The 12866-nt window shown below is 41.2% G+C and overlaps 3 protein-coding genes across 11 annotated transcripts in view; 1 reads left to right on the top strand and 2 right to left on the bottom strand.

Annotated features, from left to right (window-relative positions):
• Positions 1–7702, bottom strand: part of AK7 (adenylate kinase 7) — a 29239-nt gene extending 21537 nt beyond the window's left edge. For both annotated transcript variants that reach the window (XM_032691865.1, XM_032691866.1), the window contains exons 1-5: positions 7595–7702; positions 6814–6993; positions 5619–5727; positions 4566–4660; positions 3604–3714 (exon numbers count right to left, since the gene is read on the bottom strand). In XM_032691865.1, coding sequence (XP_032547756.1) covers positions 3604–3714; positions 4566–4660; positions 5619–5727; positions 6814–6993; positions 7595–7672 — 573 coding nt within the window. In that variant the 5' untranslated portion in view covers positions 7673–7702. The remainder of the gene's footprint in view (positions 1–3603; positions 3715–4565; positions 4661–5618; positions 5728–6813; positions 6994–7594) is intronic.
• A 584-nt stretch (positions 7703–8286) lies between these two features.
• On the bottom strand, positions 8287–12864 carry GSKIP (GSK3B interacting protein). Of its 6 annotated transcripts, none has more exons than XM_032690186.1 (3): positions 12702–12864; positions 10817–11075; positions 8287–10196 (listed from the first exon to the last, which is right to left on the bottom strand). In XM_032690186.1, the coding sequence occupies exons 2-3, from the start codon at positions 11072–11074 to the stop codon at positions 10035–10037; spliced, it is 420 nt and encodes a 139-aa protein (XP_032546077.1). In that variant the 5' UTR covers position 11075; positions 12702–12864; the 3' UTR covers positions 8287–10034. The 6 variants fall into 6 exon arrangements, with proteins under 6 accessions (XP_032546077.1, XP_032546074.1, XP_032546080.1 ...); XM_032690183.1 differs by having other exon boundaries at positions 12687–12843; XM_032690189.1 differs by lacking the exon at positions 12702–12864 and adding an exon at positions 12019–12134.
• Positions 12286–12866, top strand: part of ATG2B (autophagy related 2B) — a 49747-nt gene continuing 49166 nt past the window's right edge. For 2 of the 3 annotated variants that reach the window (XM_032690182.1, XM_032690180.1), the window contains exon 1: positions 12639–12800. In XM_032690182.1, the coding sequence (XP_032546073.1) occupies positions 12639–12800 (162 nt within the window). Of the gene's footprint in view, positions 12801–12866 lie in introns of all 3 variants that reach the window. The other variant, XM_032690181.1, reaches the window with a different exon arrangement.

Raw genomic sequence — 12866 nt, 5'->3', positions numbered from 1 at the left:
TACCTCAACTCAGTTGAATTCAACAGCTTGTTATTAATCACAAGAAACACTAAAATTAGAAGACATTACAGGTAGCATGAGACCTTCCACACTGTAAGGATTTAAAGAGCACAGTTGCCTGTCTCAAATACTGTTAAGGCCACAGAAGGACTTTGCCATGAGCTAATCACAGAAGGGAAGGACAGGATGGCACTAACTCCCAGCCTGGTCGAGGTCAGATCTGGTTAATGCATCTGGACAAAAATTCCCACTGTGGCAAACTGTGTAAAGGAGAAACTGCTCATATATGTATCAAACAAAGATCACCCCAAGTTATGGGACAGATGGCATCAGCGACCACCAATGACCATCAAAGCCCCCCCAAATATGCCTCTGTGGATACCTGGAACTTGGGCTGTAAATTAAGCCACCACAGCGGGAACTTGAGATAAGATAGAAGTGGTACTATTGTCTGGGTGTTATCTCAGACCTAGGGGGAGGTTAGCAAAGCCTGGGGAGAAGAATGTGTCACTGATAAAGGACACAAAGAACACAGAATTTAACGGCCACAAGGAAAGCCAACTCAGCAACTGTGCTGATATCTGCTCCAACTGGGTAAAAGGTAATTCCATCAGGGGGAGATCACAACCAACTCATGGCCACCTAACAAAGAAATCCACCAGAGAATGACTGGGCATGGGACTAATTAGAATTGGAAGTGAGGGAATTTAACCAATAGAATAAGAGAACGGTGTAGCCAACGAGCATTAATTTCTTTGTTTGCTAAAATGTGAAAAGTTTTGAACAGCCTTGGGACCCCTATCACTGAGAAGCCCAAGGTGAGGAAGGACCAACAGGACACCATTGGATCCATGGGTGATGAGTATCTTCTCCTTGATCTCTCTGTCCCTCTCCTCTCTTTTTCTTTCTATCTCTCTACCTCATATCCACTGTTAAGTAAAACCATGTTATTGACTCTAGCATATGTTCTCATTTGAACCCCAGTTCGAGGAGAGGCATCTCTCAATAATCAGATCTTAACACACACCAAGTTTGCTTGGGTAGTACCATGACAGATACTGTTTGTACCCTAAGAGTAGCAGCTCCCAGGGTTGCTCTGCAAACATGCCCCAGAAGATAAGTAGTAATGTTCATCTCCTAGCAGAAAAAACCTGCTTCTTGTGAAAGCACAGGAGGTGCTATTTCTCATTTCCCCTAAAAAGAATGGGACACAGGATTTTCTTCTGTGTACCTTGTGCTAACTTCTGACACTTGTGGAGACGAAAAAATTTGGCACCAAGTGCTATACTTCACTGATATATAAACCTCTAAAATAGGTTGAAGTCCTCTAACAATACTTACTTATTGTCATAAGTCACACATATGAGAAGGTACTACTTGAAGTTAGTTGGATATAGTTAATTTTAAAAATGAGGCAATTCTTAGGCAAGCTGCAGTTCCACTCAGCATGTTTAGTCCCAGGTGAAGTGTCACGTTTCCGTGTAATATTCATCAAAGCCGCTAGATGTCACATTCTAGCTGGAATCATCCATTCCAGGCTGTGCTTGTTTTATGCGAAGTGGGAAACAGGTCTAAATTAATGGATTCGGGAATCATGAGAACAGAGTTGGGAGATGAAGAGCTTTTCTGTTTGTGGTAGACAGATATTTCTCCAAGGATTCTGAATTTGGCAGGAACCCAGAGTCAGCAACTTCTGAGAGAAGCTACACAGCCTGCAAGCCCTGCCACAAAGGTAAAAAATTGCTAGAGGTAAGTCAAAGACTTCTAGCTCGCAACTCTTACTGAATTTTGATCAAAAAATAGGTGGGAGATACACTAACACAGAAGGGTGAAATCTTCCTTTGAGCAACAACAGCCATTAAATTGCACTCTGAACAGACATCAAGGCTTCTATTCTTGGTGCCAAAGTCTTCTCTACCTGACTGACAAGACTGATGAATCTCGATGTTGAATCCCCCTCTTTGTGGGCAGTGGTTACACTGTAATTTCTTTCACTGATGGTACATTCTCCAGATGCCACTGAGTTTAGAAATGAGTAAGAACAGTAATCCAGAAGTCTTCAGCCATTACAAGAAGATAATGTTGATCTCCTGGGAAGAACAGATGCTTTGGAGCCTTCCTGTTCCAAAGTGCTGACACAAACCACCCAGGGGCACCGATACCCATTGATGCTGATCCTGGAGTTCTGGAGGAGAAGGGTTCCTTTTGAAAGGCCTACAGCAGGTATGTATTGAAAATATTCAAGGTGCTTTTATAATGTACAGTTACATATTGTTCCACTGTCTTCTTAACAGATGTTCAGCCTGACAAACATTTAGAAGCTAATATTAATTATAGTAATGCTTTTGTTATGCAGTGACGCAGTGCTTTGGACTAGTCAGGAAAGTAGAGTCAATAGTTCATCTAGATGTTAGTTGTAGCAGAAGTTATTCCAAGGTTTGATGGACATTTACCATCTTCATGTTTCTAACGTCACAAGTGTGAAAGTTATGCCATGGTCTTATAACTCCATGTTAGCACAGTCAAAGAAAAACCAATTCACCACCACATGATTTTTCAAGCTGCAAACCAAATTTTACTGGTATTCTACACTATTAGATCCATGTTAACAAAGAATATAATGTCTAGTGCTATTTTCTCAGCAGGGCATAAGATGGTAAGTGTATACTCAAATCAGAGCAAAGTTTTTTCCCCCTCTATTATTAGCCTGACAAATTTCTGCAACTGACACTGAATCATATTGATTATGTGAGACTGCTAACACATGTAAAGAATGACCAAATGACATCTTCATCACACAGTGTATTTCACTGTCCTCCTACCCTCCACAGTACTCCATCACTAATAATAACAACATCCATTTTCCTGAATTGTGAAGTATAATGTGAGGCAGTGTTGGTATTTATTTAGTAATAGTTCTGAAATACAAAGTTCTCTAAATACAAAAAGCATGGTCTGCTCTCTAGTAAGATTAATAATCTAATCAGATCAAAACAAACAATACTGAAAGAAGGGATTTTAAAACACATATGAAGTGGCAACATATATTTTAGTTATTCTGCGTCAGCTCTACAGATATGATTTTAAAGTGAATTATAAGGTGGAATAAAAGTCAATAAGCCCTCTGCTCCAAGAGCACAAACTATCCAGGAACATGCTAGGTGTGGCCAGAACATCTTTTGAGTATTTAAATGAGACATAATACTAACATAGTTTGTTAATATTTAAAGATGCTGCTTTTCTTTAAAGCTGTACCTATATCCCTTTCCTCCACAGTCTTTAATCCTCAAGTCTTTCCCCACACAGGCCCCAGCTTTGATTCTCTCTGATACAACCAAAGAAACAGTATCTTTTTTAGATGAGATAAGCTTGATTTACTCACTAAGGAAAAAAAGACAGAATTTGGGATTTATATTATGCATACACTTAGGTTTCAAAAGGCATTCTAGTATTTTCTATACTACTATATTTTATTAATTATTGATATAATCAATTTTTATAAAGAGAATAACATATTCTTAAATTTTTTTCAAATTATTGTAAGATAAAGCTATAAGTAAGAAGACAAAATGATTTATTTTTATAAATACATTCTTTACATACAGTTTTTCCAAGTTTCACAATGAGTTTTTCAGCATTTATGTGATCCATAAAGTTTGGATGAGATTTTCTTTTGCGGTAATCTTCTTCAGTAAAAGGAGCCTCAGGATTTTCCTTTGAAGAAAAAAAATGTGACTGTTACACATTTCTTAAAACAGAACAATTTTTAAAGGCCTAGGTGGTTAAAGTAAGTTCTAGCTTGGTTTTCATTTGAAATTCTTAAAGTTTCTGAATCTGATGCTTGAGGTTCAACATTTTGAAAACATCGTTAATTCAATTTCAATTTTCACCTATTTCACAGAATATTCTGAGTTGAAAGAGACCTACAAGGATCATCAAGTCCAATTCTTAAGTGAGTGACCCATATGGGGACTGAACCCACAACCTTGGTGTTTTCACAGTAGAAGATTTTTAACTTTTTTATATTTTAAGAAACATTAATTTTTATTATATATAGCATTACACAAGGTCGGAAAACTCTATTTCTGTAACACTGAATTTGAGAATTGCAACAGCATACTCCAAAGTGCCTAGCATGATTCCTGACAATACTTAATATATATAGATATAAAGATGTGTCTATTTATCTGTCTATACACTGTTTAAAATATGTATTTTATTAAATATATAGCAAATATGGGATTTTTTTTAATGACTGAAGGACAGTGCATATTGTGGTTAGCATAGGTCTTACCTCTTGCCCAAGCAGCTCCTTATGTCTTTCTGTATCATTGTAGCCCAATGCCTAAACTTCTCTGTCAGTGGAATACATTTAACAATTTTGGCAGTAAGTAATGATTCAGGGTGAAAGAATCCTAAAAATACCCCTCACTTGCCAACATTAACTTTATTAGCTATCACTGAAGTACATACCTGAAATAGACTGTTTAATTGATTTTGATGAATATTTTCCATTAAATGACAATATTTGGTTAAAAAAAGTTTAATGTTTTCATATTACTTACAGGGTCAGAGGGTTTCGTATTTGCCCAGGTCATTATTGTTGAGATGAGGATGAATAACTTTGGTCTTACAAAATTCTCTATTTCCTTATGTAAGGCTGTTAAATGAAAGCAAGGACTTAATTTATTTTAAGCTGCATTATTCAAACTGTATTTTTGCATTTATATAAAGGTCCTGTATAGACATTCATATCTTAATGGTCTATGTGATATGTATTTTTAAGCAAATGCTCTTCATTTAATTAATATAAAATAAAGATAATAAATCAGGAATGACAAGAAATAGAGAAATAATGGTAATAAAGAATCAAAATATTGGGAACATAATCTTCACAGAGCTATATATTATGGGGAAAAATACAAACAATCTATACTAGGAAATGATTCATCTTTATTGACTGCTGAAATACTAAAAGAAAATAAGTGTACGTTTTTCATGATAGAAAAAAAAAAGAGCTACTTAATGCAAGCAAAGTTTCCTTATTTTAATATCAAACAAAATAATTGTTTGTTATGTAAATGATTTTCTTGTCCAAATACACTACATACAGCTATCATATAAAGAATAATATTGCACTGTCACCATAAAGGGATTCCAGGTGCTTATTAGAACCTGGATGTAACGATCGGGAGAAAGTTTCCAAAAAACTGATAGCAGCACTTCTTTATTGGACTTTTAAGTCAAAATATACTCAAAATCATTATATAAAATATTCAAACATTCTTTTAACATCACGGGAGCAAATTTTCTACCCACCTCCCAGTGCAAATAGATGAGATGATGGTTGACAGTTATTTAGGGAAATAACTGCCTACACAGATGTGTCATTTAAAGAGTTGGACCATACCAGGACAGCTTCTCTCCTTTCTAAACATGAGAAGGCATTCCACAGTTCCTTGCTATTTAATCAAACAATTCACGCAGCATTTCTCCATCAAGGAACCCAGTTTTATATTACAGTGAACTATAAATCCCTCATAATTTCATTACATTTCTGGCAAATTTTGATGGCTGTACAGCAATCAAATTTCTATTCAGTTGATAGCTATACTAACCAGAAGCAGCCCACGTTGCTTCGTCAATTTGACCTGCATCCTCAGTGATATTATATAAAACAACCTCACATGCAAGCAAGTGATTTAAGAGTTCATCTCCAGGAGAGACCTGAGGGAAAAATAGTTACATTCTGTCATAAAAAAAAAAAAATCCTTTTCAAGTTTAAGTTTCTGGAAGAATGTTGTTTTCTAACACTACAGTGTTGGAATAATTCATAAGACAGTTATCAAATGTTATCTGCCAGATACAAGGAAGCTGATGAAATGTAAATTAAATGGTGAGACTTCTAATTTAGAGTACACATCAACATAGTTCAAAAATACAGACATTTAATGGTATTTTAGGATCCATATCTTTAGTGCAACTGTGAATATCAAAAAATACCCATTACTTGTACAGGTATTTTAAATGCGTATCAGTTGGCAGAATGAAGAAAACATAAAAAAATGTTCATTTCCTTGCAAAATAGCATCCTGTAATTTTTGTTAAGTGAAGATTGTCTGTATTACTTGAGCAAGCCCAACAAACACTTTGGGCAAAAGCAGTGGTTAAAATTAAATATTGCCAGCCATAATTTCCTGATTGAACAGCTCAGCTGTATAGACATTTGAATCAAAACTTTCAAATGTTTGAAGAGATACTTCAATAAGAAGAAGAAGAATTTATACTAAGCAGTTTGAAACAGAGACAATTCTAATCAAGCAATAAGCAACCATGTTCTCAAAAGTAAGCCTCCTTCAGTTAACTAAACTCTGGACATACACCTCTTCATACTAAGATGTATGTTTTCAGTACAATTAGCTGCTAGTGAAAGCTGTAATTTCAGTGAACAGTTAAGGGGAACACTTTGATTCCAGCACCACTACCTTTAAAATGGTGATAAAAGACACAAAGATGAGAAATACACTTGGAGGGGAAAAAGAAAGTAGATCTATGAATCATTAAGAGGGATGATATCCTGTCCATAACTTTTTAAAAAAATCTATTTTGAGTCTGAGTTCCTTCCTTTTACGATTTGCTGTATCAGACCTAGAAGAGAGGAAAATGGAGAGTGTGCAGGAAGTAGAAGGAATAATAGACATATACAGCTTCCAGCAGGAACAGAGGACCATTTCATTGGTGCAGGTCATTTTACATGACTTGCAATATTTCTAATGCTGTCTAATGGCAATCTGAAATAAAACTCCTACTTACTGCATATGTTTCCTGAGCAAAACGTGGTTTTGTACTCCCTGGTTTAGAAAGCGTACCCACTATTTCATAGACTTCCTCTGGGCTACTAGGAACCTCAACAGCTTCCTCTTCTTCTTCATCCTCCTCCTCTTCCTCCTCTTCCTTTGCAAGCGTCGCCCCAACAACACAGCTGGACAAATACTGCAAATATACAAGACACACGATTTGTATGCAAATATCTATCGAGCCCTACACAGCTTCTCGTGATCTTGAGAAGACACCAGCACGGTCTGTCTAGCCCTGATCCTGTTGTTGGTAAAGCGGTTCAGGACATAGCTTCCCTTTGAGCAGGAAAACGCTAGGGACTGCTCAGCCTCGGCTGCTATGTTTTGTCTTCACTTGTGTCCTACGCCTCAATGCCGAAGGTGCTGGCGAGTCCCTGGATGCCTCCGCTCCGCACCCGGCTCCTCTCAGGCAGGGGCTCCCCCAGAGGGTTGTTAGTCATCTCTAGTTAGCTCCCCCAACAGCGACCAGCTGCTGCCTGAGCTCTCCCGACCGGCTCTGCTCACACCTCCTACTCTTAACGACTATTTTTAATCCTCGTTATCTTAACCCCTTCTTGCCCCGGTCCCTCTCCTCAGCAGCTACTTTGGGTGACCCAGCTGCCCGCCCGGTCGAGCTCCTCGGGGACCAGTCGCGGCTCCTGCGGCGCTACCGGTCGAGGGCGGGCGGGAGGGCAGTGGACTCCTCAGACACCAAGAAGCCGCGGCCGGGAGCAGCGGCGGGCCGGCCTCGCGGTCACCTCGCCGATGGTGCGGCCGCAGTAGGAGTCGAGGTGGTTGAGGAAGACGCGGCGGCCCTGCGGCGGCCCCGCCGCCATCGCCACAGGCGGCCCCGGGGACGCGGCCCGTTGCCGTGCGACCGGCGGCGGCTGCGCAGTGGCACCGACTGAGGGGCCCGGGCGGTGGAGACAACGGGCTGAGGGAAGCTCCCTCCACAGACGCAGCAGCGCCCAAGGACAGCGACAAAAAAGCCTTTTCAGTCATCTTCAGTAACCCAGACACGGTGGAATGACATGGCTGTCCCACTTCTGGGTTAACACTGCAACGCATTTTAAGAAACAACACAAGTTTCTTCTGTTAACACCTACAAAATGCCTGTTTTGAAAGTATTATGTTTATGAAAAGCACACAAAATGACAAAGCAGTCTAAAGACGTCAACCCTCCCCAGAAAAAACCTCCAAAACTTAGCAATGCAACATTTAGTTTGACGTTTTTCCACTTGAATTTCTAACTCCCTTTCCAAATCCCTCTTTACAATCACCTACCTTGTTTTTTCAGGACAAAATTTCAGCAGATACAAGTTTGCAGCCAACGTTTTCCAAATATTTGACAACTATTTGATATTTAAGATTTTTCTAAGGGCATGATGACTTCAGCTGTTCACTCCTCCCTTTCCTGTAGCTCCACCCCCCACAAGAAAACTACAACACACTGGTGCATTTGTTTAATTCTTTAGTCATTGAAATTGAACAAGTAAATTAGTTGCAAGGAAAAATATTCAAATATAAATTTGCTAAAGTACATTCTCCTCACAGAGGACTAACCACGTGCCACAGACCTGTGTGCAAAAAAGAGCCTATGAACAATTTTTGGAGCACAGAAGCATACCCTAGGGCAGAGGATGAGTATCAGAAGTTTCAACACAAAAAGATAATAATCACGAAATTAAGCTCTTGAAAACAGAAGCAAAAATTACAGTTGTCTTTTCAGTCACAGTTGTACATCGCTAACCCAAAGCCATTACAAAAGGTCTACTAGGATTCTCTGATCCATATGACTAACCCATAGCAGGTAGAAGTCAATATAGCTCTACTGAAGTCACTGGAATCTGTGAGAACTGATATACCCCAAAATGCAGCTCCAAAAAAGCTACTGCACGTACTTGTCATAAAAGCGTAGAAGAATAACAGTAGGATTGTTTAAATAAAGATACACAAATATGGAATAATACAAGAATACAAAAAGTATGAACGTCACAGAACATCATTTCAACTGCACAGGCATTTCTACCCAATTGTAATTTTTAAAAAGTCTACAATTCAGTACGTACTTGAAAAGTTATAGCAGAACAATAGATTTATAAAGAGAAGTGTACCAGTTTTTAAGTAGAAAATACAGGTTATATCTTCCAGTTTGTATTAGTCCTAGCAAATTTCATACAGCCTTTGGTTTCAAACCAATACAATGCAATCATCATTACAGTGCTTACTTAGTATTCATTAGGAGAGGACGCTGTACAATTGAGGGAGAAAACGTGAAAATCGGGAGTACCAAAGTACTGTATTATAGAAAGTAAAGGCTGAAGCAAAAATATTCTTGGGTATATCCTGTACATCATGTAAACACACATTCAAAATAGTAAACAGGCTAAAATGCCTTCCAAGCCTCCCAAACAGATGCAATATAGCATACATGTACATATATATAGCATATATAACATCATCTTTAGGAAATGTGTAGCCCATTAATTCTGTGCTTAATCATTTGTGATTCAGAAAATACATTCATATATTAGTAGTATATCTCGTGTATTATTTGGAGGTTGCTGGTTGCCACAGACAAGGGCAGATCAATTCATGCTTTTAACTCAGATACTGCCACTATATAAGCAACGCTCAACTGTCAAAGAACTATCTTTCTTGTTACCAGAGCTGAGAATTTTCGGATTTATGTACAGCAAATCAAGCTGAAATTCTTTGCAGAACAGTAGTTTTTCCAACTATTTTTTCCATTAATCAGGTACAGCAAGTAGTAAGCTTCTATTTAAAAAGCAGATACGAAAATTTTCAGTAAGCACACACACAAAAAATTACTACTTGTATATATAACATTCAGTCTCTATTTTTTTTTAGTTTTGAACAGTGACACCTTGAAAAGACCAAAGTTTTTGAACGTTGTAAGATGCAACTTACTTGCTCACTTACAACTAAAACTAAAATTGAGAATTTTTTATGTTATTTATCAAAGTAGCTTTTAATAGTATTGTGACATACGCAAATCCACGGTAGTAAAATGTTATATAGTATACTTGTTATAACATATAGATGTTATATAATAATATACTAGTATGAATTAGACCTTAATGCAAGAAATGAAGCTTAAGATGTCTGTAAGGAAGACCTAAGTGCTTCATACCAAGAATTCTTTCTGGCACTAAACCTTCCTCACATGTGGGTAAATCATGACTGACTTTCTTTCTTCAAAGCTTCTAGTCTTTGTAGTAATGCATTTCCAAACACCTCTCGATATGCAGGGCTGAGAGAGTCCAATAAGGAGTAGACAGTTTCATGGTATGGAGTCTGCAGTCTGTCATCAGTCTGATCAAAATCATAAGCTACTACCTGCAACAAAGAAATGGGTAGTTAAATTTCTGTGGTTATGATCACCTTGCAACTAGTATCACACCATTTAACTTTGCCAGTCAGGGTAGTACAGTAATGCGAGAACAAGAGATACCGGATTTAAATCGCAGTCTGTGCTTTCTACTACAGAGCTTAATAGTAATATAGTATCTAAGACAATTTCAAATAACTTTTGTCCAAAACTCAGAATATTAGCAAAATATATCCTTATGGTTTTTGAAAAGAAGTCTCCTGTCCACACATTTGCACAAAAAATACAAATGGTGCAAAAAGGAATTGTATAGATGCTGCATTATTGACTGCTTTGGGTACCCAAGAAAACCAAGGATTGACACAAATATAATAAATTTCTGCTTCAATCTTCATCATTTAGTGTCTCAAATAAATGCCTGGTTATTCATTAATACCCCTTCTTGCTTTGTTGGAAGTAACTAGCTAAAGTACTCTCTTCTAGGAGAAAACATGTAGAACGGGCTTCATAAAAGTATAAGAGCAATATGTATGCTTTTTTGGTGTCAGTGAAGTATTTTTCTAGGCACCTTTTGAACATGTTCATTATTCAAAACAAAGCTTAAGAAATTATAAATAAATTAGTTTACCCTGAGTCCTGCTTCAGTGAGCTCCAGGCAGTACCTGTTCCTTTCTCTGGTTTCCACATTGATATATGCCACATCCTCTGCACAGGGAAGGGTTTTTGAGACAAACATGTTGCTGACAGCGAACAAAACATCATTCACAACAGCTTCAGCTTCAAGCCTCATATCTTTCACTTCTGTTCCTTCAAAGTCTGTATAATCAGAATCCTCTTCAAATCCTGTATTATTGGGCAACTCCATAGGATTGCAATCAGTCTCCATTCTGCACATGGAAACATTTATTTGAGATTTATTACACCATTACACTCAATATATATTAAGGTCATAAAACACAAGATATGTTTTAAGCAGACATACGAAATCTCAATGACAGCCTAGAGAATTCAAAACCAAGACTTTGAGGACAAGTGCTGAAGAAGGTTACATGAGCATATAGAAGTGATATCAGTTTCTCTGAAGTTAGTTTTTCTTAGGCAAGTTAACCCGCATTCTGTTGTATAAGTGTTATGATTCAGCAGTCATTAATTCTGCCCTTTGCTGATCCAGAATGCAGGAGGAAGACAAGTCATGCCTCAAAAAACTGAAATCAATAGCAGTAGAAAATAAAAACCTACTGCTGGTGAATTTAAGGAAGACTTTAAAAAGTCTGTGACCTAAATGGGTTATCGGTGACTAAAAAGACATTAACGGGAGCTTTTTGTTTACAGTCACTAAAGACTAATGCTCTTGGTCATCTTTTATGCACAACTGTCGATACATTTCAGAGACATGAGCTTCTGCTTTTTGTGGGCAAGTGGTATCAAGAAGGGTCAGACCCAGCGGTTACCGCAGTGGCCTCTCGGGTACCAGTGTGGCCGCGAGGCCTCAGCGGACACCCGTAGGGAACCTGCCTGAAGCAGCACGGAAAGAGCCCCTTGGGACGCTGTCCCGAGAGCTCTGGTAGCTGAGCCCTGCAGCCAGGAAGGAACGGGGGCTGCCAATCACCGATCCGCAACACGTCAGACAGTCACTCCACGAGATCCATCACTCGGACCTACCCCACCTCGGACCTACAAACAAATTCCCAAGAGGCTGAAAGCAACAGGGGAGCTGGACACCGAGCCGCGCAGCCTCCCGTGCACACGGACCGCGCCCCGGAGCGCACCCACCAGCGCCGGCGGGCGGCCGAGGTCCCGCCGCCCGACCCCGCACGGCTCTGGACGCACCCGCCGCGCCGCTCCGTTCCGCCCCGCGTAGCGCAGCACCCGCTCCGCCGCTTCCCGGGCCGCTCCCCGCACAGGCGGCCCCGGCGCCACTGCCGGCGCGACTCCCCCGGCCCCGCCACCCCCTCCGCGGCTGCTTCCGCCCCCGCCTCCTCCGCTCCCGACGCCACTTCCCGCACGTCACGGAGCCGCTGGCGGCGGGGGGAGCCGGGCGACAGGAGACAAACAACCCCGATCGGCCCGGCCGCCCTCGCCGGCGCTGCAGAGCTGACACGGAGGGCGCTGCCCGTCCGGCCGCCGGACCGCGGCCCCTTCTCCGCTCCGCACAGCGCGGCTGCAGCGGCCCCTCCGCGCCCGCGGCCGCCGAAAAGATGGCGGCGGTGTCCGAGTGAGGATGGAGCCGCCTGTCAGCGTCTGTTCGCCCTGAGGGCGGGCAGTGCCGCCCCGCCGGGCCGTGAGGGGCGGCGGGGGCGCCGCCTGGAAGCGGAACCCCCGCGGTAGCCCGCGCCGAGGGGCGAGGCCGGGCCCGGCGGCTCCCGCTCGCCTCCCTCGCACCTCTGCTCTCCGCCCGGCCCCAGCCCCGTCCCGCCGCCCGGCCCCGGGGCCCCCGGCGCGCCGCCGCCATGCCGTGGCCTTTCTCGGAGTCCATCAAGAAGAGAGCCTGCAGGTACCTGCTACAGAGGTACCTGGGCCACTTCTTGCAGGAGAAGCTCAGCTTGGAACAGCTCAGCCTGGATCTCTACCAGGGCACCGGCTCCTTGACGCAGGTCCCTCTGGATAAGTGGGTAAGAGATACCGGCGCTTCACCCCCTCGGCTTCTGCTGCATCTGAGGGACCAGCTGATTCCCTGC

Source organism: Chiroxiphia lanceolata, chromosome 6 (genome assembly GCF_009829145.1).
Source record: "Chiroxiphia lanceolata isolate bChiLan1 chromosome 6, bChiLan1.pri, whole genome shotgun sequence".
In the NCBI taxonomy this organism is placed as follows: domain Eukaryota; kingdom Metazoa; phylum Chordata; class Aves; order Passeriformes; family Pipridae; genus Chiroxiphia; species Chiroxiphia lanceolata.
Note: the sequence above shows the minus strand (reverse complement) of the source record. Positions and strands in the feature narration are given on the sequence as shown.